This window comes from Hesperophylax consimilis, chromosome 29, assembly GCF_061612785.1.
Source record: "Hesperophylax consimilis isolate HC1 chromosome 29, BYU_Hcon_1.0, whole genome shotgun sequence".
NCBI classification, from domain to species: domain Eukaryota; kingdom Metazoa; phylum Arthropoda; class Insecta; order Trichoptera; family Limnephilidae; genus Hesperophylax; species Hesperophylax consimilis.
In genome coordinates, this window is record NC_142864.1 from 5044887 (window position 1) to 5072376 (window position 27490).

The 27490-nt window shown below is 34.5% G+C and overlaps 1 protein-coding gene across 1 annotated transcript in view; it reads left to right on the top strand.

Moving 5' to 3' along the window:
• Window positions 1-5271, top strand: part of LOC149409803 (solute carrier family 12 member 9-like) — a 37401-nt gene extending 32130 nt beyond the window's left edge. The window contains exons 14-17 of the mRNA XM_089649394.1: window positions 193-371; window positions 802-971; window positions 1962-2062; window positions 3679-5271. Of these exons, the coding sequence (XP_089505520.1) occupies window positions 193-371; window positions 802-971; window positions 1962-2062; window positions 3679-4135 (907 nt within the window). The 3' untranslated portion in view covers window positions 4136-5271. The remainder of the gene's footprint in view (window positions 1-192; window positions 372-801; window positions 972-1961; window positions 2063-3678) is intronic.
• The last annotated feature ends 22219 nt before the right edge of the window (window positions 5272-27490 follow it).

A 27490-nucleotide genomic window follows, 5' to 3' on the forward strand; every position in this document is an offset into this window, starting at 1 on the left:
GGCCAACCTCAATTGAGAGCGCTATACTGGCCGTCACCATAGGCCTTGTACTGCCATCTATGTTTGAGATTTTAAAACGATTTTTGCTGTGAACGTAGATGGATATATGACGCGTAATTTGAATGAGTCTGCACGTTTTTCCGCATAAGGACTCAATTTGTTTTTAAATCCTCAATAATGAATACTTGTCAGGGGAACCGGAGTAAAGTTCATTGACATCTGGCTAACGGACTTCATCAGTCCTTCCGTGGGAGATCCTTTCTCCGTGGCCGGACTCTTCCTGCTGCAGCTGGCCTGCATCCTCGGCACCCAGAGCAGCTGGAAGCGTCTCAGACTGAGGGTAATGCTCACTGATACGCCGCCCAGAAATGGTAAGTTACTGACAGAAACACAGAAGTTACTAGAACTATGATGTCACATACAATTTCTCTTTGTGCCACTATACTATATGCAGAATACAATTCAATTCTGTTACAAGATTGTTAAGTCATTTTTGTTTATATTCTTCTGTTATCAAAAGTGCATTTACCGTAAATCCTAACTTTAGACAAGTTAGTGACTGTCATTTGAATAATCTTAAAATTGTTTTGAATATCTGAATGCTTTTTTAAAACAGATAATCAATTTCCTTGGCCTGTCTGCGGCCCAGGATTTGAAAGGTTTCATCAGTTTTCTTTCTAATCGGAATAGATCTCACTTATAGTTCGGTTTGTATAGCAGCATTTGCCCAAAAAGGATTGCACTCTGATCCTTGTAAGTTTTGTTCGAATAACACAAAACCATTGTTTGTTGTGTCATCAGGAAGTTCTACAAGCGTCAGGGCCTCCGTGGCGGCTGAAGAAAACTCCACCAGCTGCGGCGAGGTGGAACGTGAGACTGCCATAGCGCGTCTAGCCCGCTCCGTCAGGCCCACTCAGGTCAGGCTCGCCGAGCTACTCAAACTTCTGAGGATACAGGCCACCCTAGTACAGGTATGTCATCCCCAAACTCTAATTAACTAACTAATCATCACGCCGTTTCTCTGCAGTGAGGATGGACAAGCTCCTTGCCTCATTCACATTCATACACTCTTCTGTTATTCTGACTTTTAACATGACCGACTCAAGTATTTGTTTCACTTGATATTGCCGTGTCTTTCTCGGGCATCTCCCACTTCTTCTACCATTCACAATCGCATCATATATTCTCCTTACACTCCTTTCTTCGTTCATTCGCTCTAAATGCCTAAATCATTGAAGTGTCCCTTTCCTAATCTTACTAATAACACTGTGTTCTTTGTGAATCTCCATATTTCTCACTTTATCCATACGCCTCAGGGATCTCGTTTAGAGTCTACTCTATCCGCCGATCTTCACCCATGATTTGCTCAACCTTTGCAACTGGATCGTTGGAAAATGACGGCCTCTCGCTTCATTCTTCCCCGTATATTTCAGTACGTCCAGCTGCAAAATGTTCATGACTCGCCATACGCTTCTGTCAATTAGTGATGAATTTCAATCAGGGTTTAACACGTTTTGCATTAAAAAACCGTATATGTAACTGGGCAAACTTTCCACTTGGTGTTAACACACAGAGGGAATTTCATTACAAAAGGCTGTCTGAGTAAAAAAAAAAGTAAAGTAAAATAAACGTTACTGAGCGTCTCATGTTCTTAAAATTATTCCTACAATGTGCCTTACCACTTTTTAACTCTAACTACTGTTTATACAAAGTGATGACAAAACTTAGAATAACAATAACAGCAGGACAGGACAAAACAAGAATATTAAATCTAAAAACATAATATAAAACAGGAGGCAGTTTGTGTTCAGAAATGAGACATTTAAAAAACGTACAAAGGCTAGCTTGGGAGTGCGGAAGCAACAAACAACAGTGTTGCCAACAGCTGCATGAAAATTTCCCTTTGTCTCCAACGCTTTGGGGTCTTTACTTTTGGGATTACTTATTAATTTATTTTTCAGGTCGAGGAATGGTCTGACAGAGTGGAGGAGATGAGATGGTCTGTTAGGAACGGCTCACCAGAAACAAGTCGTTGCAATCTCCCTCCTGCTTACATAAAAGGGTAATTAACATTCACATTTATTTAGCATTTTCGTTTTCAGCATTCTGTTTTTTAATGGAATTTTTGCAAACAGCGGTTTTTCCTATGTAGCTACATAACTCCTAGAGCCTCTGATATTTTGCAATGCATTTCTCTTAAGGCGATGCATTACGTAGTAATTTAAAATCATGTGTTTTTGGTTTGAAAATTTGGTCGCCTAGAAATGTTTCAGATGCTTTAATTAAATACTGCGAGTAGAATACATACTGGCCTTTGAAATAATCGAGTATTTTTTAGATAAGTCTTTTTATAAGCCCAGAAAAAAATAATGTAAAGGCCTATGAAAGCTGCTTTAAAGTTCAAAATTTCCTACTTACAAACCTATTTTCGGTTATGGTTTTATCGTATAATGTGGCAAATTAAGTTATTTATAAAATGATCGAAAAACATTGAAATATTTGTGCCTGAACATCCACAAAACAAAATAAAATGCACTTTTTGGCCATGCTTTTTTCTTGCATAAATCAAAACAAGTGGATGGTGGTGTTAAGCGGGAATTTAATGCTTATCGCCATCTACGTAAGGTGTGTTATTGATAGCGGCTCAATTCAAAATATTACACGACGTAGTGCATCGCCTTAACCCTAGATAACTAAACTGTTTTCATTGTTTCATTGTAACTACACTTTCGTCGAGTGAACTACGCAATAAAACACTAGAAATAAATCAAAAATATTTAATTAAGATAGGAACTTGTTACATGGCACAAAAGTAAGGTTTATAATGAACAAATTGATATCAAAATATCAGTCTACACGGTGACCACACATGTCAACATTATGTGGACCACAAATAGTCCCTCTACATCTGGTGCAACGGTGTTTGGTCATCCTACAGGCCTTGGAGGGACACAGGTAGCAACTTTTACGCAAGTTTCACGTAGACGGAACTGGAGCTTCTATTGTAGAAGATTGGCCAACATAAACAATAAATATAAGAATATATGAATGTACGTACCTTAACAATAAAATTGTTGTTATGACTAAACTTTCGTCCAGCGGACGATGAGATGGTCACAGGACACGTCCTAGTATGAGTGTGGCCGCAATCGCTTCACGTGCTGCACTGTTTACTCAAATTAGGAAGGTAATGAAAGAGTCAAGTTCGGGGAGCGGGGGGAAGTAGGTGATTTCGAATTTCGCCGAGTAGCGCGTCATCGCCTCGACGAGCGATTAGTTATCTAGGGTTAAGCCAACTGTCAAAATGCTGGGAAATATCTTTTCATTACATTCAATTCAAGATAAATACACTGTTATTTAACATATTTCAAAATATTTAAAATACTGTTTTCGAAAGCAGATGAAAGACTCATTCTGATTTTAGCATTACAAATTGATATATACAATTAAAAAATTAAAAATTTTTAACGCAAACATAGAGCTTACGAAGTTATTTAAGTCACTTATCGATGGTTTTTACCATGCATTCTATAATTACCACTTTACTCTTAAATAGAAGCTTCTATCGTAAACTTTTAAATGAAAATACGCTGGCATTCTCTCTTTCTAACACTGCTGAAATTATATATCTCACCGCAGTACAAAATGAGATGGTTAAACTTTGTATTTTTCTTCCAGAGTAAACGACATGATAAAAGCCAACTCTGACGATACCGCTGTCATCTTCATGCTGCTGCCACCACCTCCAGAACCAAATTCTTCAACTACCGACTCGACCGGCTTCCCAAATGGCGGAACCTCTGCCAACCTGACCGATCCATTCGGCCTAAATGAAGCCACCAACGAGCAGTTCACCATTCCGTCTAAAACCTTACGCGATCCATTTGGATTACTGAACGAAGAATCGAACACCAACGATGATTTCGTCGGCAGTCAAAGATCCGATACTTCGAATAATGACAGGCAAAGATATTTCGACGGGGATTTGGAAGATTTGAAGTCGATCGAGTCGAGATTGACGAGGGAATGTCCCGATCGTGTAAAGTATCTAAACCTTTTGAAGAGCTTCACAGAAGATTTACCGCCAACCGTTTTGGTGCACGGCTTGAAGACGGTCACATCAACACTTTTATAAGTATTTTTTTTAGATAGCACTAGACAATTAATTACACATTGACATACATATGTAGTTAATATAGATTTTTAAAATATAGGAAAATTTATGCAGGGTTTTTGATACTTTTATTACATATTGTGGTGGATACTTTCAATATCGCCCTGGTGAAGGGCCCAAATCTGAATATCCCCGGTGTCTAGCACAGTGAAATCGATAACTTTACAATATCGGATCGATAGGCCAAACAACCGATTTCTCGAGCATGGTCGTGCTGTCGATATCCAAACCGATATACCGATAGTGCAATAAATAAGAAATACATGCTGGCAACACTGGAAGTATTTTTTTTTTTTTTTTTATAGTGAATTGAATATGAATTAACATTCTGAAACAGCTATGTAAAAATATTGATAAATTGACGATGTTGAATTGAAATACTAACCTAAAAATTGAGTTAATTATTTAATGAGGTCTTTATAACAACTTTCATTTTTCTAAACCGATCTAATGTAGTGACATTGGCCCAAACGGATTCAACTCACCGCGTACATGACTTCTTTCAATTCTTGGAGCTTCGTTAGTTCAACTCCGTTCGTTAGTTATTTTGCATAACGAATGACATTATTCAAAAAGATGTGTACATTGACTGTTAACCGAAGCTCATCTGATTCTATGGACGACTTGATAAAATTTATTTATCGGTTATCCGAAAGTTTCTTATCAATTTTTGGCCGTGCTCGCAAATATCGCTAACTGATCGACAATGCTAGACCTTCGGGTACCTATTTCCCACCTTCCTCTTCCCCATCTCCTTCCCCTCCCTACTACCTTCAGCCTAATAACATACCCCAATTGGGGATGCCATAATCCCACTGGCTCTGAACAGTTGGGTCTATTTTGACATTTAAAAAAAACCTATGACTAATTGGAGAGTTTGTATTGTAAGTTCTATATTATATTATTTTAACCCTTTCAGACCAGTGTGTACATTTAAAAATACATTAATTTCAGAATTTTTTCCTCACTATATAGAGTGAATAAAAATTGGTGGTTTTCATTTTCAATAGCTTGGCATGCTAAATTTTTTATTAAATTTCAGCAACTAGTTTAGGCAAAAGCAATTTTTATATATTAAAATGTGATTATTGTCTCTAATCTCAACAAAAAAATTTTTCCGGATTTTTTTTTAGATGTATATTTGTGTGTTTTCGATGTTTAATTTTTTAAATTTAATTAAATGTGTCATATTTTTGGTACACAGTGTGCGATTTGTCATTTTATGTAAAACACACCCTCTGAGACGTAATGTTTTCTCAACACGGGGAAAAAAAATTTTTGTACCACTGGCAATTTTGTGTGTTTTCAATGTTTAATTTTTATGTAATTTTTTTTAAATTTAAAAAATGTCATATTTTTGGTACACAGTGTGCGATTTTTCATTTTATGTAAAACACACCCTCTGAGACGTAATTTTCACTCAACACCGAGAAAAAAAAAATTGTACCACTGTCTGTTTTAATTGAGGTCTGAAAGGGTTAATTGTATGAAAATTCCTCATAATGTTTTATTATTAATGGTATTATTAATATTGTGATAAACAAATATAGTATTCTCAATTCTAATAAATTTTATATACTGACATTTGAATGTTTACCATACTTATTAAGTTTAGTTTTGAAGAATTATATTATTATTTTATATAAATAGGGGACTTAATTAACATGTTTTAAATTTTACAGAACTGAAAAACAATCATTAATGTATAGTAAATCAATTGTGTAAAATTTAAAACACGTTTATTAGTTAGGGGGATAGATAGTATTTCTATATAAACACTTTTTTCTATTTCTTTTAACCATGATGCCATTCTCGCAGGGGTATGCAGAGAAAACACGCTAAATAACTCTGTTTCTGCTTTTCGGTTATTTTGACTTTTGAAAAGTTCCGCGTCATGTATTAATTCTGCAGACACTCATTTCTCTGTCCTTCCGCTCTAGATATCCAAATCAGCCATGCGTTCCTTTCTTCATAAATATTACATTATTACTCATTCTTGAGACGAAATTCTCCTTATTTTTGGCAAAATTCGCGTAATTTTCTAGTGAAATTCGCGTTATTTAGCGAAATTCACGTTATTTGGCAAAATTCGCGTAATTTTTGGAAAATTTTCTAGTGAAATTCGCGTTATTTGGCGAAATTGCCGTTATTTGCAAAATTCGCGTTTTTTTGGCAAAATTCGCCTAATTTTTTGGTGAAATTCGCGTTAGTTGGCAAAATTCACATTATTTTTGGGAAAAGTTTTGGTATTTAGCAACAGAAAGGAGGTTTTATGTTAACTTTTTGGTATTTTGCAGCCAAAAAGCTGCGTAGCTCTGTTATTTTTTTACAAAATCGTTACCAACTTCAAAAAGATTATTCACATTTATGGATGTTTTCATTTGAGCAATCTGGATCTTCCGTTAGTAGCCGAATGGTCCAAAGCATCGGGTTCGCAACCAGGATTCTAGGTCTCAATCCTCTACTATTTAATCCTTTACTATCCTCCATCATTTCACAAGCAACACTTTTCCACTAAAATGATTATGTTAGGGAGAAATCAAATATTGTTAGGTTTTTCAAAACCCGAGAATGTGTATCTTTCTTTTTATATACATATACATGGTGTCTAGAAACTCATAGTATAAGCGGGAAACTGAGAAACTACAGAACCCAAAAAAAAAAATTTGATCTGAGGATTTCAATTTTTAATATATTTTTTTAAACTTTTTCCATTGTTTTCAGCAAGAAAGTTGAATTAAACAGCTGATATTAACCCCCTAGTGAATGGTTTTGTAAAAATTTTACCCAAAAATTTCCGTCTTCAGACTAAATTTACTTGAAAACAAAAGCTCTAATCAAAAAAAGTTATACTACAAAATCGACTTCAAATAGATTCACTTGTACTGTGAGTTTCCGGACACTGCATAAATATTGTTGCCATAGACATTCAAATTAATAGACTCGCTCAGGAGGCAAACCATGGAACCATATTTTTGGCACTAGGAGGGTATGAGAACGCTTCACATAAACTATGACATCAGTCGTACATTGACTACCGAAGAGTGCACATTGAAATACCCAGACCATGCACAGAAAAGTAAAGTTTGTTTTGTATTGCAGTGCTGTCCATTGTGGGTCTTTTCTGCACTTGATCTAAATGTTCATTCTTGAACATATCGCCTGGCGTAGCGAAGATGTAATTGAGTTAGGTAACTAAATTATAACACATTTGTAAAAGTGTGTAACTTAATAGTGTAACAAAATATTAAATTTCAGAAACAAACACGAACTTTTGTTTACCCATTTGAGATATTTAGTTAAGTTTTTGCACAGCCAACAATTTGCGCGCCATTGTAAAAAGGACTAGTAATTCGTAAGCAGATTTTATTTTCGAGGACTGAATTGTTATATTACAATGCGAATTGCCTGTATACTATCAGATTCATTCAAATCAGTGAAAGTGGGATGGTCGCTCCTCCTTCCGTGCTCTTGCTTGTTTGTTTGTTCCCATTTCCCTGATTGGTTCGTCCATTGATTTGGATGTCTATTTTTTTTTTCAATATATTTTCCGACTTTACGTCCGAGTTAAATCTTCCCCACAGGAAAAACTAAACCTTTCCACAAATGATCATTTAGTCAATCCACATTATGCAAGTGCATTATATAAGCAAAATAAATACAAAACAATACAAGAACAACACGTCAACTCACCAGAGATCAAATGGGAAAATAATTCACCGACTCCAGATATTTTCATATCAGAGGGTTTGGCTCGGTAGAACTCCTGACTGGACCTATAAATCCCACTGATCCCTCAGTATAAATATTTAAAAAATCTTTCGTAATCCTACATGTATTTAAAATGACTGATTTTAGCATTTTTATATATAAATTCTTTGACAGATCTAATACGCCTAAATTTTTAATGAGAGAGCTAGGTATAATGCCAGTAGCCGAAATAACAAATGGATCTATAATTATTATTATGTCTATTGTTATGTAATTATTCTTTGGTTTATAAATATTACGTGCACCCGGCGGTGCTGGGCTTTATCTTTAGGAAATAGACATATACCATCACAGACATTTCTGTAGGCCTTTTTAAGATATACAATTCCGTAGTACATTATTTTGATGTATCCCATAAAGTTTATCCAGCAGCAATGTAAGTATCCGAAAATAATTTTTTACGACCTGATTACAAAGCATTAACTTTTCTCAACTTTCTATAAATATAATATAAATGTATTATATACAGGGTGTATCTGCACGTACCCGATAAACTTTAACCAGATATTCCTTAGCATATTTGGAGTAAAAATATTATGGGCACTTTGCTGTCTGGTAAAATTTTTTTTTAATAAAAAATTTATTATTCATATTTTAACCACATGTCACCAATGTTTTATCCTTTGTCAAAGTTTGAAAACCCGTCTGGCAATATTTTGTTCGAGTTTCGTTGAATAATGTACTTACGTACCTACGTTGGCGCGCTTTTACAATCACAATGAAATGGCACGGCACCATTCGTCTCATTTTTAACTGTTATTATTTAGTGTGTACGAAAGAGCGAGGACACTTTTTGACACACTTGCTAATAACAGCTGTTGAACAGGAGAAGCAATGCAAATGACAGTGACGGAGTGTGGATTTTTTTATTTATTTTTTGTTTTTAATGGAAAAAAAATGTTACCGGACAGCAAAGCTCCCATAACATTTTTTACTCCAAATGTGCTAAGGAATAGCTGGTTAAAGTTTGTCGGGCACTTGCCGATACACACTGTATATAAACCTTCCGAAGAAATTCTCTAAACGGTAGTAAAAACCCTTTAAAAATCCATTGCGTCGTTTAGAAGAACTGAGCGCACAAACAGACAGACGCGGAGAGTGACTTTATTTTATATTATTTAGAGATTGTGTGAATATAGAAATATGAAAACAGTGTTTGTATCGAAGTTGTAAAGTCTATTTCTACATAGTTATTATTGTAAGAAAATATTTTAAAAGAGCCATAAATAGAATTTTATTTTTTTACCATTATCAATCTAGAATTAAAGCACATATTATATATTACATGAAAAATTTTTACAATGTTCTTTCCTTTGTTCTCTCTGGTCTTTTTTTAAAATAATAGTTTTACTATGTTTTTTTTACAATCAAATATCAATGTATATCATGGTCACCCTACATGTTTACTGCATTATACTGTAACGAATTGGCTGGAATTAGATTAATAGGTACTCAATTTGTAGAAAAATTAATGTAACAATATTGTTCTCTCAATATACACGGTGTCCTGAAACTCGTAGTACAAGCGGGAAACTGGAGAATCTACACCACATGGGGAACCCAAAAAAACATAAAGTTTTTTGATTTGAGCATTTTCAAAAAAAAAAAAAAACCAAAAAAAAATATTTTACGGCTATTTTAGGGTTAAAGTTTTTTCTGGTGTTTAGGGTTGAATAACAGATGTTTTAACCCTGCAGAGCAGAAATATTTTATGATTACACCGGGTTAAATGAAGGGTGATTTCAAAATAATGCTTCAAATCCGAGTTTCTTCATTTGTTTTACTTTCAAATAGTTTTAATTAGTTGGGTACTTTGATCTTCAGTAATAATTTATAAGAATTTGATTAAAAAAAAAAAAAAAAAAAAAATCAACTTCAAACTCGATTTACTCGATAATGAAAGCTCAAATAAAAAAAAAATATACTACAAAATCGACTCCAAATTTGATGTAGATTCACCAGTTTCCCGCTTGTACTACGAGTTTCCGGACACCCTGTATAATCTTTGCGTTATTTTTATTGTTTTGTAAAATTATTAACTGCCAACACAGGCTTTTCCTAGTGAGGTTAAAAATTCTAAGGTAAAAAAGATACAATGTAAAGAAACAATAAAGAATATTAAATTTGGTTGTGTGATATTTACAAAATTTTCCCAGTCTCATTGGTGTAAATAATGTTATCTATGCAGTCAGGAGTGTCACTAATGTGGATATTTTTAATATAAAAAAATAAAAACAATGTTTCTTTACTAAAACACATCTATTCTAAAAAAATATTTTACAACTTTGAAAAAAAGTATTAAATTTTTGGTTTTAGAGAAATGTGTATATGTCCGCGTGATTGCCACCAAAAGATGACAAAATGCATTGCCATCGACAAGGAGTCCATTAGCCGAGTTTCAGCTTGATCGGATGTCGGAAAGAGTGTTAATTTCCGCTTCCAAGGTTTGCGCAGGATATATTTAAATATATATATATTTTTAACACTTTAAGAGCCACGCATTTTAAACACTTTGTCAGCCGTTGGCTAGCCTCACTCGTGACTTTTTTTTTCCTAGAAGATCGTGATCACGGGTACCACACGTGTTATAGTTTAGTAGCGAGCTCTTTGCGTGTTCCATATTATCGAACCATGTAGATCAGAGGTTAACAAAGTGGTCTATATGGACCCCCAGTGGTCGATATCGGCATGATGGGGGTCTATGTCAGCGAGAAAAAAATTTGGGGGTCCACGAGATTCAAATGGCGGCACATAAAAGCGGACCCCCATTTACCTTAAGTCAACATTTAGGGGTTCCGTAAATGACACAATAGACCTAACACAAATATAATAGACTGAGAAATTACTTATTTGATTTTTGTATTTCGTAAAGTTGTTAATTGAGGTATATAAATAGAGTCTACGTTCCTTTTCTCATCAGAATTAATATATTCAAGCAAAACATTGCATATTGGAAGCTGCGAATTTTCCTAGTTTCCCAACTTGTTTTTGAAAAACGTCCAGGGTAATAAAGACGTTCAACATTTAAATGCACTTCACGCAGACTTCAAAACTAAGTTTGAGGACATTTTGACTATGGAAATGCAACGTTGAAGAATCGGATATCATGTGACAAGAAGAACTGATCGGAATAAGCACTGACAAAGGACTTAAGGGGCAGTTCTGTAAGGCTAGCTACAGGAAGAAATTCCCGTTGCTTATCCTGTTTCATTTTCATTTGGTGTAATACCTCACAAGGGTGCCCCTGTCTGCACAGTGTAAAGACAGAGCAACTATACCGCCACCTGGTTGTTGGGCAGGTAAGGGAAGGGAATATTTTTACTAAAAAATAAATGATTATCACATGGGACGTTAATAGTTTTAGGAAAATTCAATATTCGGCAGGCAGGGGGTCTAGGGAAAAAAAAATATTTGGCAAGTGGTCTACGGGGCAAAAAAGTTTGGAACCTCTGATGTAGATTAATGCTTAGGCTACACGCACACAGTCAATTCATGTACTTGAGATGTGAAGGGACAAAGCTTCGTGCGCCACAAGCTAGCTAAGTGCGTGCATACAAATGAGTTTTTTTTTTTTTTTCAATTAATGTAATTTTTTGCATGCTGATTTTTAAATAAAAAGCAACACCTTATAAATATTAAAAACAAAAATCTAATAATTATACTTGTAACTATAATGGTTATTTTTCTATAAATCTTACAAAGCCGGCGAACCATATAAAGCGATCTTTAAAATGCACGGCTGTTAACAGGAAAAGAAACGTAACGAGGGAGGTTTGTTAACCTTAAAAACAACACATATCCTTATAAACAAAGTATGACACAATTATTACTTAGTATTTTTTTTCAATATTATATATTTAATTAATTTGTTAGTTTTTGTTTTATTGAGTTTTCTGCTAGTTACTGACACGGTTGTGTCGAAACCAGTAGAAAAGTAAACAAAATTTAAGTAACAAGTGAACATTGGAAAATAAAACAAAACTATCTACAGGGTTTCCAATAAGAGGTGTTATTTTGAATAGCCCGCTATTTCGGTAGATGTTACTTTTGAAGCTGTCATTTTTTGACATTTGACAAGTAGAAACTACGCCATTAATAAAAATGGAACGATACACGCTTCAACAACGCATTAAAATTCACTTGAGTGAATCAAATGCAAATCATCTTGAGTGATGAGGCCCATTTCCACCTCGGTGGCTTCGTCAACAAGTAAAATTGTCGCATCTGTGGCTCGGAAAACCCAAGAGTTATTGTTGAAAAGCATCTATCCTCAATCTATCCTCAACGTGTGACTGTTTGGTGCGGTTTATGGTCCGGCGGAGTCATTGGACCTTACTTTTTCGAAAATGAGGCTGGAGCAACAGTTATGGTGAATGGATTGCGCTATCGAGAGATGATTAATGATTTTTTATGGCCGGAATTGGATGGTATTGATCTGGACAACGTTTACTTTCAACAAGACGGCGCTACGTGCCACACAAGCAACGAAATCATTGATCTTTTACGATTGAATATCAAAATAACACCTCTTATTGGAAAACCCTGTAGATATTGTTACATAGTTGTTATATCTGCCTTACTTTGCAGATTTAAGGGTTGGGAACTCTTTTTTAAAAAGTAAAAGGTTCTACTTATAATTGTGTTTATTTACGTTACAAATAAATCGGTCTAGATTTAGCTACACTGTTCATTACCCGAGGGTTGGTAATTCTCTGGTTCGAGAAGCTTGTTCCCTGTCAATATAATTTCACAAGTACTTGTTACACTCTAGCGACATCTGGCGGACTCTGGAGTAAGCTTTATGACTAGCGCCATCTATCGCTTAAATACTCAACCTTATTACCATACATCACAATAGTTAATGTCCAAGAAATACAAAATAATTTTTCGTTCTCTTTGTATTCAATTATATTTATATTAATTTTATTAAAAAAAAATATATTTATTATTACGTGTGAGAACTGTTCCGCCCCTGAATGCATTATCAAACTGTGGTGAGGCCACTTATAGAAAATCTATTTATAATATTTCTATGTATTTACTTAAGTTTAAACTTAACGTGCGTTATAATGAAGGCATTCATAGATGTTGTTAATTTTATTAAAAAACGATTTGCAAGTTACGCTTTACAATATTGACGAATTTTTTGTTCATCCATCACATGAATATGAATAAATAGTTTTCTTCGTATACAAACCGATCGATGATCGATGATTCAATCATCCAATATTGTATTTGTATGCCTTTCTTGAAAATATTATAGATACGGATAAATTATCCATTCATTTTCATGTTGCGTACGTACAAATAATTTATCTCAATATTGTAAAGCGTAACTTACAAAAAGCATATTATAATTAAATTAACTACATCTATGTACATGTAGATTATAATGAACGTCGCAATTAACCTTAAATGAAAATCTTCATTTCAATTATTTACAAAACATCACAAACATGCATTTACTGTAATTTCGTTCACCCACCAAAAAAAATATCGTTTTCAGCTACAACATCAATAATGCCATTTTTGTAATATTAGCACTCTAGAACACCAAATGTAATGTTACCAAGTTTATGGAATAAAACAGTTAACTACATAGTTCATTTTCATTTATCTCTGCACAAATAGCACTGGAAGCCTTTTTCTATGAATGTTGAAACTTTTGTAACAATATTTCCGTTCTCATTAGATCGGTTTTGGATGTATTTAATAATTTTTCTATCAAATTTACACTGTACCTGTATTGTACATATTTGATATTTTACTATGAAATAAATATTGTTTTCACATAAATATTTAAACAGCTACTGTGTTTTATTATTACTACCAGCTATTTTTAGTACCTGCATAGTTTTATGACGCAGTAATTAAATAAATATCAATCAATAAAAATAAATACCAATGAAAAATATAATAAAACGCTTGTGAAATAGAATGAGGGCAAGAACGCTTGTGAAAATGAAAAGAATGCGTGCGAAAATAAAACGATGGCAAGAACGATTTGCGAAAATCGAATTTGGGTAAGAATAATCACGAAAATGGAATGTGCAAAAATGGAGTGAGGGCAAGAACGGTTGCGAAAATGGAATGAATGCAAGAAAGCTTGTGAAAATGGTATGCGGGTAGCAATGCAAGCGAAAATGGAATGAGGGCAAGCATGCAAGCAAAAATGTAATGTGGACAAAAATGGAAGGAAGGCAAGAACAGTTGCAAATATGGAACTAATGTAAGAACGTTCGCGAAAATGAAATGAGGACAAGAATGCCTGCGAAAATGGAATGAATGCAAGAACGCGTGCGAAAATGTAACGAATACAGGAACGGCTGCGAAACATGAACAAATGCGAAAATGGGTTGAGGGCAAGAACGTTTGCAAAAATGGAATGAGAGTAAGAATGCTTGCGAAAATGGAATGAGGATGAAAATGTTTTGCTAAAATGGAATGAGGGCAAGAACGCTTACAAAAAAGGAATGAGGGCATGAACGACAGCGAACACGGAATGAATGCAATAATTGCTGCGAAAATGGATTCTGGGCAAGAAAGCCTGCAAAAGTAGGGAATGAAATAAATCGAGAATGTAAAAAAAAATGAAATGAAGGTAAAAACTACTTCTAGGTTAGTTTCAAACCCACTGAAAAAGCTCCCGTATGAACACGAAATGTAACCAGTAACCACCATAAAGCATTCAACTGAAACATTAATAAAATCTTCTTTACAAACATCGATTTAGCAAGTGGATAGGTCCTGTTATACCCCTTCAAATTCCGATAGGTATAAACTAACCCCAATATAATATAATACACCAGCCCAATTAGCTGTCAACACCGCTTTGTGCTGAACAAACAGCGGGTATTTACACCGCGCTTCGTACACAAATGATTATCAATTTACTTCTGTCAATATGCCCTGGCTAGGGGGGTGGTAATGTTAATGTGTTTGTTCATATGTTACATTACTGTTATAAGATACTTAGGTACAATATATTGGGCCTCGTTCGTGGAAGGAGTAAGTAAGTAGGTACCTATTTTCACCATCTCTGTGCGTTGGATTTGGATTTAGGGGCTCAAATTTGGAAAAAATATACCCTACTCATCGATTACATTCCTGGAAAATCAATAATAACACAACATCAATAATAAATGTTTTGTTTTGTATAAATTTATGAATTCATATTCCTTTCTTACAAATTTAATTTACTTTTTCCTTTTTGTGCTGTCTCAGTAGAGGTAAAGTCACAAGGAGGAAATTCACAATTGCTTTTATTTTGGAAATATAATACTTATGTACAAACTGAAATAAATGTTAACAGTCGATTTCCCGAAAATTAATAAATAAAATAAATAAATATTCTCAAGTGACCTCCCAGGTAAGTATGGTACTGTATATTATTTGCCTGTACAGAATATAAATAAATAATAATATATTTACCTACATTCTAACGCAGCTTCACGTTCGTTGGTCAAATGCATTGTGTATATTGTTTTGTATTAGTGATCGACGCACCGGCGAATGCAATCTGTTAGACATAATATAGTTGATAATCGTTTGTCTAGTCTAGTATATTATACTAGACGACATGTACCTAGCGTTGCTGGGGGTTATCCTTAGAAGTTAGACAAATACCTTCGCTAATTTTTCTGTAGGCCTTTTTATGATATACAATTCCGTAGTACATTATTTTGATGTATCTCATAAGGTTTAGCAAGCGTTAGCAATGTAAGCGCCCGAAAATGTTATTTTTACTACTTGATTACAAAACATTGACTTTTCTCTACTTTTTATAAATATAATATGCATGTATTATATATGTAAACATTTCTGAAGAAATTCTCTAAATTATAGTGAAAACCTTATCAAAATCCGTTGCGTGGTTTAGAAGAAATAAGCGCACAAACAGACAGACGCGGATAGCGGCTTTGTTTTATATTATTAAGACATATTTGTACAGCGTTCTTGAGGTGATTTTTCACTAAAAAGGAGCTATACAAATCATTAAAATATTATTATTATTTTTCTGACTCTTGTCATAGCCAGACTCAAGTTTTTTTCGCTCACAGATAATACCGTATAGAGTTCGTAGACAATTATTTCGTCGGCACTTCCTTTGAGCGATGTCATCCGATTTGAATAAATTCTCTTTGAGTAAAACATCTCTGATGCTTCTACAGTAGGTACTAAATAATCAGTACTGCCACTTCTCTCTTCTGCCCTTCTGTGCTCCTGGCATTACGAAGGGTGTTCGAGTGGTCGAAGTTGATTTGATGGACTCTGATTTTAGGGGATGGGAAAGGGTGGATTTGGATAACACGTTTTTTTAAAGAGATGAGATAGGGGGAGGTTGATGATCTTCGTGGCGAGACGGTAAGGTTGTAGGCATCTGCTCAGAAATTAGAGTTTGGTGGTAATAAACCCGCCAATAGTAATAATAATAACATGGCTTTTATATAGCGCAGTTTTGTGTCATTTCTCTTCAAGCGCGCAACTTAAAAACGGTAATTCAGTATTAGTGGTCGTGTTCTTAAAATTATTCCTACAGTGTGCCTTACGCAATACAGATCTAATATTATAACACTAAATATAGTGATGACAAAACTTAGAATAATAGCAATAACAGCAGAACAGGACAAAACAAGAATATTAAAACTAATACATAATATAAAACAGGAGGCAGTTTTATTTCAGTTTTTTAAAAAGGTACAATAAGGAGGCAACCGAAACCAAATAATTAGGTACCGGAAGTTTTAGAATATGGCTTATTATAAAATATTGAAAAGAAGTTAAGACTTATGAATGGTAAGATTTTTTAAAGAATTTTGTTTTTAAAGCCCGTTTAAATTTAAAGATTAGTAAGAGCTGAGGGAAGTCTATTCCAGATGAGCGGGCCTGTTACACTAAAAGAGCGATCATAGTAAATTGCTCGATTTGACCTAGAAAGTTCGATTAGACGATTACTCACATCTAGATCTGAGTAAGCTATCTATTGCTTAAGAGGAAGCTACGAGCCAAAAATATGTATATTCTTGGTATTCCTTATATTGTAGGTAATAGGAATTAAAATCGCTTTACAAACGGAGTCTAGAAACGTTCGATTTCAAGCAAAAAACTGGTTTTTATTTATTTTGTAAATAATTTTATAAGAAAGAAAAAAAGTTAATCAAGTGAAACAGTCACAAATAATCTTAGCTATAATACTGTATTTTTTTAAGTTGTTTCCTTTACGCGTTCATACATTTCTATTGAAAAAAAAATTTTTATTAGTTTGCATTTATATTTTCTATTGAGTAATCAATTTTTTTATTTGTATTCTACTCAAGCGAAGCGATAGGAAAATCTTAAATTTATCAAAAGTATATTTTTTGGTATTCATAATGTACATCAATTCGTTATAAAGATTAATCAAAATAGTGATTTGGCATTAAGCTTCGCCTTTGTCGGACACATAGTTCCGATATGGCTGGCGCCATGCCTTGCAATGCTTTGAAGGTCATCAAGCAGATCTTAAACTCTATTCTGAAGCCAGTGAAGGCGATCCCTTAGAAGTGGGGTTATACGACAATACTTAGATAAAAAATCATTCTCGCCGCAGCAATAAAAACTGACTGAATTGTATTGATTTGTTTCTGAGGTTGGCCGGCATATGTACTATTGCAATAGTCCATACGTGAGACGACGAACGAATTTATGAGTGACTTTGCTCCATCAGAGGGATGGCATCTCCTGGTTGATTTTATCTGCCTTAGATGGAAAAAACCAGAAGGCTGAGAGGATTGAAGCTCTCAACACGGTATCTTATGTTATTATACATTCTCTCTATCCTCAACGTGTGACTGTTTGGTGCGGTTTATGGTCCGGCGGAGTCATTGGACCTTACTTTTTCGAAAATGAGGCTGGAGCAACAGTTACGGTGAATGCATTGCGCTATCGAGAGATGATTAATGATTTTTTATGGCCGGAATTGGATGGTATTGATCTGGACAACGTTTACTTTCAACAAGACGGCGCTACGTGCCACACAAGCAACGAAACCATTGATCTTTTACGGGAAAAATATCAAAATAACACCTCTTATTGGAAAGCCCTGTATTATTCCGATACAGGGAAACGTTGCTTCAAATGGCTTTAATCTAACTTTCACCTTCCTCCTCCCCATCTCCTTCCTCTTCTCACTACCTTCAGCCTCACAACAATTTGTATAGCGTCCTTGAAATGATTTTACACGAATATGGCGCTATAAAATGATCAATGTGTTATTATTTCAGCTACCTAAATAAATATAATGCCTTGGTAAATAAAAACGCAGTGTTTTCCTAGAGAATTTCAAAAGAGACACTGTGTTTTTATTTACCGCTGCAGTAGGTAAATATAATACGATAGCAATGAGAATGTGATTATGTCGAAGTAGAAAATTCCTTTGATCTCAGACCTAAAGGGGGCCACACACCATGCACTAGAGCAGAGTTTCCCAAACGTATTTCCTCACCGCCCCCTTTTCTTGTTTATATTTTTCAGCAATGATTATTGAGGAATTTTGTATTTGATAATACCACTAAGAAAATATGGTAATATTTATTAATTATTTGTATCTTTAAATACAACTAAAACATTTTTAATAGATTTTTTTGCTTTATTTCAAACGAATCGTGTTTTATTAGATATGTTCAACCTTTTTGCTTACGGCTTAATACGTAGTAATGCAAAATCATGTGTTTTTGGTGTGAAAATTTGGTCGCCTAGAAATGTTTCAGATGCTTTAATTAAATACTGCGAGTAGAATACATCTTGGCCTTTGAAATAATCGAGTATTTTTTAGATAAGTCTTTTTATAAGCACAGAAAAAAATTATGTATAAGGCCTATGACAACTGCTTTAAAGTTCAAAATCTCCTACTTACGAACCCATTTTCGGTTATGATTTTATTGTGTAATGTGGCAAATTAAGTTATTTATAAATGATCGAAAAAAATTAAATATTTATGCCTGAACATCTATAAAATAAAATAAAAGGCACTTTTAAGCCATGTTTTTTTCTTGCATAAATCAAAACAGGCGGATGGTGTTAAGCGGGAATTCAAACCTTATCGCCATCTACGTAAGGGTTGTTATTGATAACGACTCAATTTAAAATACTACACGACGTAGTGCATCGCCTTAATTATTGTTTTTTTATATATTAGCGCCCTCCCTCTAACATTCGTATTTACATATCTCCCTTTCAAACCATCTTTGAACGCTTACTACGGGGGCTTGAATTTTGTAATGGAATTATAGACAGCCCTGATGTATTTAACTTAATTTGAACTACTCGATCGAAAATTCTTTTTAATTACAACAACAATATCGAGACTGAGTCATTGTACCTAGATTTTAAAGCAGTTGTAATGTGTTCAAGTACACGGAATATACATTTGACAAGTATAAACTACGCCATTAATAAAAATGGAACGATACACGCTTCAACAACGCATTAAAATTCACTTGAGTGAATCAAATGCAAATGCTCTTGATTGATGAGGCCCATTTCCACCTCGGTGGCTTCGTCAACAAGCAAAATTGTTGCATCTGGTTGTTGAAAAGCCTCTCTATCCTCAACGTGTGACTTTTTGGTGCGGTTTATGGTCCGGCGGAGTCATTGGACCTTGATTTTTCGAAAATGAGGTTGGAGCAACAGTTACGGTGAATGGATTGCGCTATCGAGAGATGATTAATGATTTTTTATGGCGGGAATTGGATGGTATTGATCTGGACAACGTTTACTTTCAACAAATCGGCGCTACGTGCCACACAAGCAACGAAACCATTGATCTTTTACGATTGAATATCAAAATAACACCTCTTATTGGAAAACCCTGTAGTTACAAGAAGGCTATAGTAACATAACTTAATTATATTAATAACTAAGCTTAGCATAAAACTATATTTCTGTTTGTAAAAGCTTAGAATAAAATTTAAATAATTAAATATATCTATTTCACTGCTAGCCAATTTAGCTATTTTCATTCTCATTACTTTATTTTGGAGAATTTCAGAGCAGTTCCGGAGTAATAATGGAGTTGTATACAGGTATATAGTGATTGTAGTTTTTCATAATACATTCGTAATTTACTAAAAGTTTATCAGGAAACCTGTTAATTCATTCGTAATTCCAGAATATCCAGTTTTTAACCGGATAACCAATAATGTTAAAAGATTCTTAATAATCACCGCTCCCTTTGTCTCTCCAGCGCCCCCAGGGGGGTCGATATCACGCACTTTGGGAATCACTGCTTCTAGAAGTACAGAGGCGTGCTCCACTAAATGGAGATATACACTAGACGAGCTGCAAGCTGCCCTAGTTGGTAGCAGGTCCTAAAGACAAGTGGAGCCAGCACTTGACTCTGATGATGTCTTTATGGAGATATAATAACGCAGCTTTGCGATGGAAATTAAATCGCTTTGATGTTTTCGCTTTCATTTTTTTAGAATAAACGTCCAAAATTTCTATCTAATTGGCAAACTTTGTTCAATCTCGACGCTATTTTTAAATGAATATATTTGATTGAATATGAAGATAATAAATACTAACAAATCAAAAAAAATAAACAGTACAAGACACAGAAAATACAACTCACAACTAGGAATCGAACCCAGGATATCTTGTCTTACAAATAGGTCCCAATCACAGACATAGGAATTAATAGACGAGAAGATAATGGCGAGGGGTAAAATCAACTGTTGAAGAACGAAGGGGGTTAAGCTGACTGTGATTCGTCAATAAATCAATCTGACAGTAAATAGGCATTTCGCATTATAATATCACCATTTACTTCTTAAAAGTAAAATCTGCTTTTGAATGAATAGACATTTTTACATGGGAGCGCAAATTACTCGCCACGTTATGAACTAATTTGCGAAGTCCAAATTCGGCAAAGTAAATTTCTTCTGTTTGCAGAGTCGTAGTTAGTTTCAGAGTATTTAGTTAAGACACTTTTACAAATGTTTCATAATTTACTTACCCCAGTAAACAACGATGAGCACACTTGAGAATCGCTACATTGTGATGTGATAGTATATGTTTCTAAAACTGATCTATATAATACGGTGTGAATAAGCTTAAAATAAAGTAAAATAATGCTTACTTATGGAATGTAATACGACAATTGGGTTTATTCTCTTTTTCACATCTATTTTTACAAGTTTTCATATCACAAGTCAACATTTTGCCGTGTTATTTCGTAAAATGAACCGATGATGCCTCGACCATAGTTCGTACAAGAATGATGACGTCACGTTTTCAAATTTCACTTGAGGCCATACGCGAGCACAGCCGGCTCCAATGGAACCGGTATGGGGAGTGGGGATAATACGCTTTTAATCACTTAGGGCAGGTCTACTAATATTCATATGTCTATGGTCCCAATGGTTGAGTGGTTAAGACTCTATCCCGGTAAGAAAAGAGATCCTGGATGAGAATTATCTTTTTTTTTCTGTGTCTTTTTCTATTTCATATTTTGTTTAAATTTATTGGTATGACCTTCTAAAGATATATTACATCGATGGGTTTGAACTTCAAAAGATAAAAAAAATGCATACATTTAAATTTCACTGTTTTCCGTAATGAATGAATGCAAATCTTGGAAGCGAAAATTAACCCTCTTCTCGCTATCCGATCGAGCTGAAACTTGGTAGAATGACTCGTTGTCGATGACGATCCATTCTTTCTACTTTTGGTGGCAATCGCGATGATATTAATACATGAGAGCGTCAATACAGACATAAATGTCGGTCCCACCCGATCGGCGTTTGGCGAGGTTCGTAGAGTTGTCGACTTCAATTTCTGGGTAGGAAAGTTCAATTCTCAGTCAATTTGTGGGTAGGAAAGTTCAATCCTCAGTCAATTTGTGGGTAGGAAAGTTCAACCCTCAGTCAATTTGTGGGTAGGAAAAATCAATCCTCAGTCAATTTGTGGGTAGGAAAATTCAATCCTCAGTCAATTTTTTTTTTCGTGAAGTTTTAAAATTGATGTATTATAGTAACATTTTTACGTGTTCATTTTTTTAACTATCAAATAACTATGATTCATAAAACGATTAGTGGCCGATTGCTACAAAGCGTTGGGTTTCCATTAAAATCTGCCAAGTAAGTTCTCCATCATTGCACAAGCAATATTTCCTACCTAATATGGAAGTGGCAGTTTTTCAAAATGTATTATTGTTAGGTTATTTTTTTTTGTTGTTCGTTTGTTAATTCCTCCTTTGTCCGCCTGCGGAGTTAAGCATGTCAATCTGTAAAGTCAAAGCGATAAAATATTTTCAAAACATCCGACTAAACAAAAACATTGGTTCGGGGACACAATGTTTTTGGTTTTCCGTAGCCCCAATTACACGTTTATTTATGGTTCAAGTTCTGTGAAGGTTATAATCAAGTTCTGTTAGGCCGGGTTCCCACTACGCCGGACCGGCAGATCTGCCGGAAACCGGACACCGGAGAAGAGTATTCACATTACACCGGAGCCGACATGAAAATCGGACAGTAAAGTACTCACCTCAGTTGAATTTGGACCTGTGCGCACAATGGACGACGAAATTGTTGTGTTGTGTTGGTATCTTAATAGAAGGCAAAATAAAAGAAAACATTGGGTGCATCCTATTTTACGGGAAAGATTTTCACTTGGAACATTTGAAACATTAATATGTGAACTTAGAAGTGACGAATCAAAGTTCTTCAATTATTTTCGAATGACAGCAACCACTTTTGACAATTTACTGGGACGACTTTCAATAGGAGTACGAGATACAAGTTTCAGAGAATGTATTTGGCCAGAACAAAGATTAGCCATATGTCTAAGGTTATGATAATTAAAAATGCAAATAACTTATTTAAGTATTTATTTGTACTCAAACTTAAAGCTTTATAAAAATTCTTCAAACTTAAAACCCTTCAAAATCTAATTATTCTTGGGAATTTCCGGAATGATTACTAGATGCTGTTGGCGAAGCTGGAAACGGACTGGAGGACGAAGGTGAAGTTGATGGTATAGGTGTTGTTGCCTGTTGATACGTAGAGTATCCAGAGTGGTATAGGTGTTGCCTGTTGATTGACGCTTGTGTAGTATTGTCCGGTCATCTGATTAGAATCACGCCAATTCCAATTTTTAATTTTTTGCAACATTGTCAGGACGCTAGCTTGAAATTCTAAAATCTCTTCGATATTTAAAGTGTTCAAGATTGGTATAATGCCTTTGAAAAAAGACAGATGATGGTTTTCCTTTTCTGGCTTTATTCTGGAGCACGAGCGGGGCGAGCGGGGACAGCCGGATACCGGCACAAACTCGTTCACATTACTCCGGTCCGGTGGTTCTACCGGCACTTTCGCAGTGACAAAACGCTCGGTAAAAATGCCGGGCACGGCAAAAATGCTATAATAATAATAATAATAACATGGAATTTATATAGCGCAGTTTAGTGTCATTTCACTTCAATGAATAATAAACATAACATGGATAATGTGAATAGCTACATATAAATTGTACAGCCACTAGCCCTTCCGGCAGTTTTACCGGCCCGGCAGATATGCCGGTCCGGCGTAGTGGGAACCCGGCCTTACTAATCTATAATGATATCAAAACAGAACAAATTTTGTGAAATAACCCGTACTTAGAAAAGTTAGTAAATAAAAACAATCGTTTATAACTGACTAGCTGCCGTGTACCCGGCGTTACTTGGGGTTATCCTTAAGAGATAGACATATACCATTGTGGACTTTTCTATAGGCCTTTTTAAGATACATAATTCCGTAGTACATTATTTTGATGTATCTCATAAGGTTTAGCCAGCGTTAGCAATGTAGCGCCCGAAAATATATTTTTACGACTTGATTATAAAACATCGACTTTTCTTTATTTTCTATAAACATAATATGCATGTTTTATATATGTAAACCTTCCGGAAGAAATTTTCTAAATGAAAACCGCATCAGAATCCGTTGGGTAGTTTAGAAGAACTAAGCGCACAAACAGACAGACGCGGATAGCGAATAAATTTGATACTTGTTAGCAACTCTGTCAATTCATTCGTCTATATTCTTGGTATACCTTATATTGTAGGTAATAGGCATTAAAATCGCTTCACAAACGGAGTCTAGAAACGTTCGATTTCAAGCACAAAACATGTTTTTATTTATTTTGTAAATAATTTTATAAGAAAGCAAAAAAGTTAATCAAGTGAAACTGTCACAGATAATCTTAGCTATAATACTGTATTTTAAAAAAGTTGTTTCCTTTATGCGTTTATACATTTCCATTGAAAAAAAAATTTTGTTAGTAGTTTACATTTATATTTTTTTTGAGTAATTTATTTTTTTATTTGTATTCTACTCAAGCGAAACGATAGGAAAACCTTCAATTTATCTAAAGCATATTTTTGGTATTCATAATGGACAGTGATCTAGCATTAATCTTCGCCTTAAAGGCTTTTGCATTCCCGTTTTAAAGAGGAAAACGAAGAATTTGACCAGATTTTTAATAAATGAACAGTGTTTTAAATCAGTAAGTTTTATCTTGCCCTTTGTATCTATACCTACTCTGTGGATATAAAAATCATTTGGATTTAGTGAGCCATAACAATCTCTCGAGTTCCCTTTGATTTAGATTTCCGCCGCTAGATGCCACTTGACTCGTCCCTCTGTGAATACGCATTACAAATTCACATATACATATCTACACGACAGCACTTAGTAAATATATATGTTACCTAATGCTGCATATACACAGAACAATACAATAAGGTAAGTACCTACAAGCGGAAAATGAAAAGTTACATAGGTAGGTACCTACTACTTAGGTCCTTTAGTAAACGATCAAAGATGGTTTGAAAGGAAGATATGTAGATATGAAAATGGTGAAAATATTTAATAAAACACGACTTGTTTGAGTTTGAAATAGAGCAAAAAATCTCTTGAAAAATGCTTTAGTTGTATTTAAAGATACACTGTGATTTTTTTCATGACTAACATATTAAATAACAGAAAAAAACGTGTTTTTAATAATTTTCGGAGCTTATTTATGCGATTTTTTTCTATCGAGGGAATTTTATATAATTAAAGTTTCAGCATAATAAATGTATAGATATTATCTTCAAAAATAACATATATTTTTTTGGAACTTTAAAACTTAAAGAGTCAACGAGAAACTTGTTATAAATCGGTAGAAATTGTCGTTCAATGTCACAATTAAACTATATTTTCATACTAAAATTCTGTTATGAATAGATTACACACCATTGCTAATTCTTATGCTATGTCGTGTTTTGTTGTTCGGATGTAGGTATATCCTTGCCGCATATTAATATATGCACAGCGGACTTCCTCTGCGTAATAGCCTTGATATTAGTGTGTGAGCTCACCAACAGATGGCACTAGATTAGTTTATTGAGTTACCCATAGATGGGGTTAGCTGTCGAGTATTGTAGAGACCGAGAGGAAAATAAATCAGGTGGGAACCTCAAGATTACTGCAACCGCCGGCTGATTTAAGACATCGGATGACGAGAAAAACTTACTGATTTAAAATACTGTTAATTTATTAAAAATCTTTTTTAATGTTAAACCGCATAAAAATCTCAACTGGACCCAACCGTAAAAGCCAGTGAGACCATTACATCCCCAACGGGGAAAGATACGAGGAAGAGGAAAGTGGGGAAGTACCTGGCTGTTCAGATCTGGTCACCAAACACGGCCAAAACCATTTCAAGCAACGTTTAAATTCTGAGTGGTGGTCTTACACAAGGGCAATACCGAGAGTGTCCAGAGTGAAAAAATATTTTCAGTACCACCCTGGAGTAAGACCACCATTCATTCATATTTGAAATTTTGCTTGAAATTGCTTTAGCCGTGTTTGGTGACCAGATTTGAATAGCCAGGTACTCACCCACATTTCTCGCCCCACAAATCCTTCCCTTATCACAACATACGCCTATTGGGGGTGCCATAGTCTCATTGGCTCCTATTGGGAGCAGTGGCGGCTCGTGACTGTTGGGTTACTAGAGTGCTAATATTACAAAAATGGCTTAATTGATGTTGTTGTAGCTGAAAACGATTTTTTATTTTTTTTTCGAAATTTGTTTTTTTGTCTGAAAATTTTCAGGAATAGGGAATTCTCGTGCATTTTGTAAATAATTTATTTCAATAAAGATAATTATTTTATTATGTGCCTCTTTTTTTTCTTTTTTTTTAAATGCATTTTCAATTTTTTGTAGTTGTTTTAAAAATTGCGTGCTATTTCGGCTCTGAAAACGGTCATGCGCCATCTTGACCGCTACGTCACAAGTGCTACGTCACACCTTTGCCGCCGCCGCCGCCATCGGTTTGCAGGATCTACTCGGGCCGGTCAACAGTGACGTCATCGTTCGCCCTTGAACGCTTGATCAATCACCGGGCGTTTTTAGCTACATTGAAATATTTCGTTCGCGTCTGTTTTTAAAGTCATTATAACTTAAATAAATGATTTTTGAAAATTATAAAAACTATGTATTCTTGTGTCTGAAGTTTTTTTTATTTTTTTTTTATTGAATTTTTTTTTTTATACATACATGGTTACATAAAATATTGAAAAATGTATAAAAAATATTGAAATAAATGTACATAATTAAAAAAAATCCCACGAAGGCGAAGCCTGAGTGTGGGTATTATAAGTATTTTTATCTTATTTCTATGGTTTAAGTGAAGATACAATATTAAATATAAATTTAAGTTATTTTAAAAGAGTTACTGTAGAGATGCAATACAAGAAACTAAATCATGTAAAATGTAAAAGTTTTAAAATAACACAAAAAATAAGGTAAATACTAGTTTTTGAAGACATCTTAAAAAGTGAATTAGCAGACAAAGCATTACAAACAATAAAATATATCCGCTGTTTTGTATGTATGTGAAATAATAAAAAATAATGTATACATTGATATAAATGTTACAGATAGATTTGCTAAAACTTATAAGAAAAAAATATCTAGTTCAGTGTTTTTTAGCCAAGATTTGATGTACTTTTTAAAAGATTGAAGGTTTACACACGTGTCCCTTTTAAAGGTTGTACATAAAGAATTATACATTTTTGGAGCAATAAAACTAATATGCCTTTGGGCCAACCTGGTTTTGCAGTGAGGCACAGCATATTCACAAGCGCCATGTCGTTGGCTGGCACGATTTGAATTTTTAATAAAGTTGTTTGGTCGCGTATAAATAAATTTAAGACATTGAGCACTATAAGTCTGCTTAAGGTCCAAAATTAATTGAAGTGTTTCTACATGTGAATAATTAATAATAAGTGATTTTTTGGTGTGAAGAGAATTCCCTATTCCGTGCGGCGCACGGCTATACTGAAATTTCCTGAAAATCTTCATACAAAAAATCGATTTTCGAAAAAAAAAAAATCGTTTTCAGCTATAACAACATCAGAATTGCCATTTTTTATAATATTAGCACTCTAGTACACCCAAAAGTCACGAGCCGCCACTGATTGGGAGTTTTATTGATCAACAGAGTTTGTGATAAAACCCCGGAGCGCACTTGAAGTG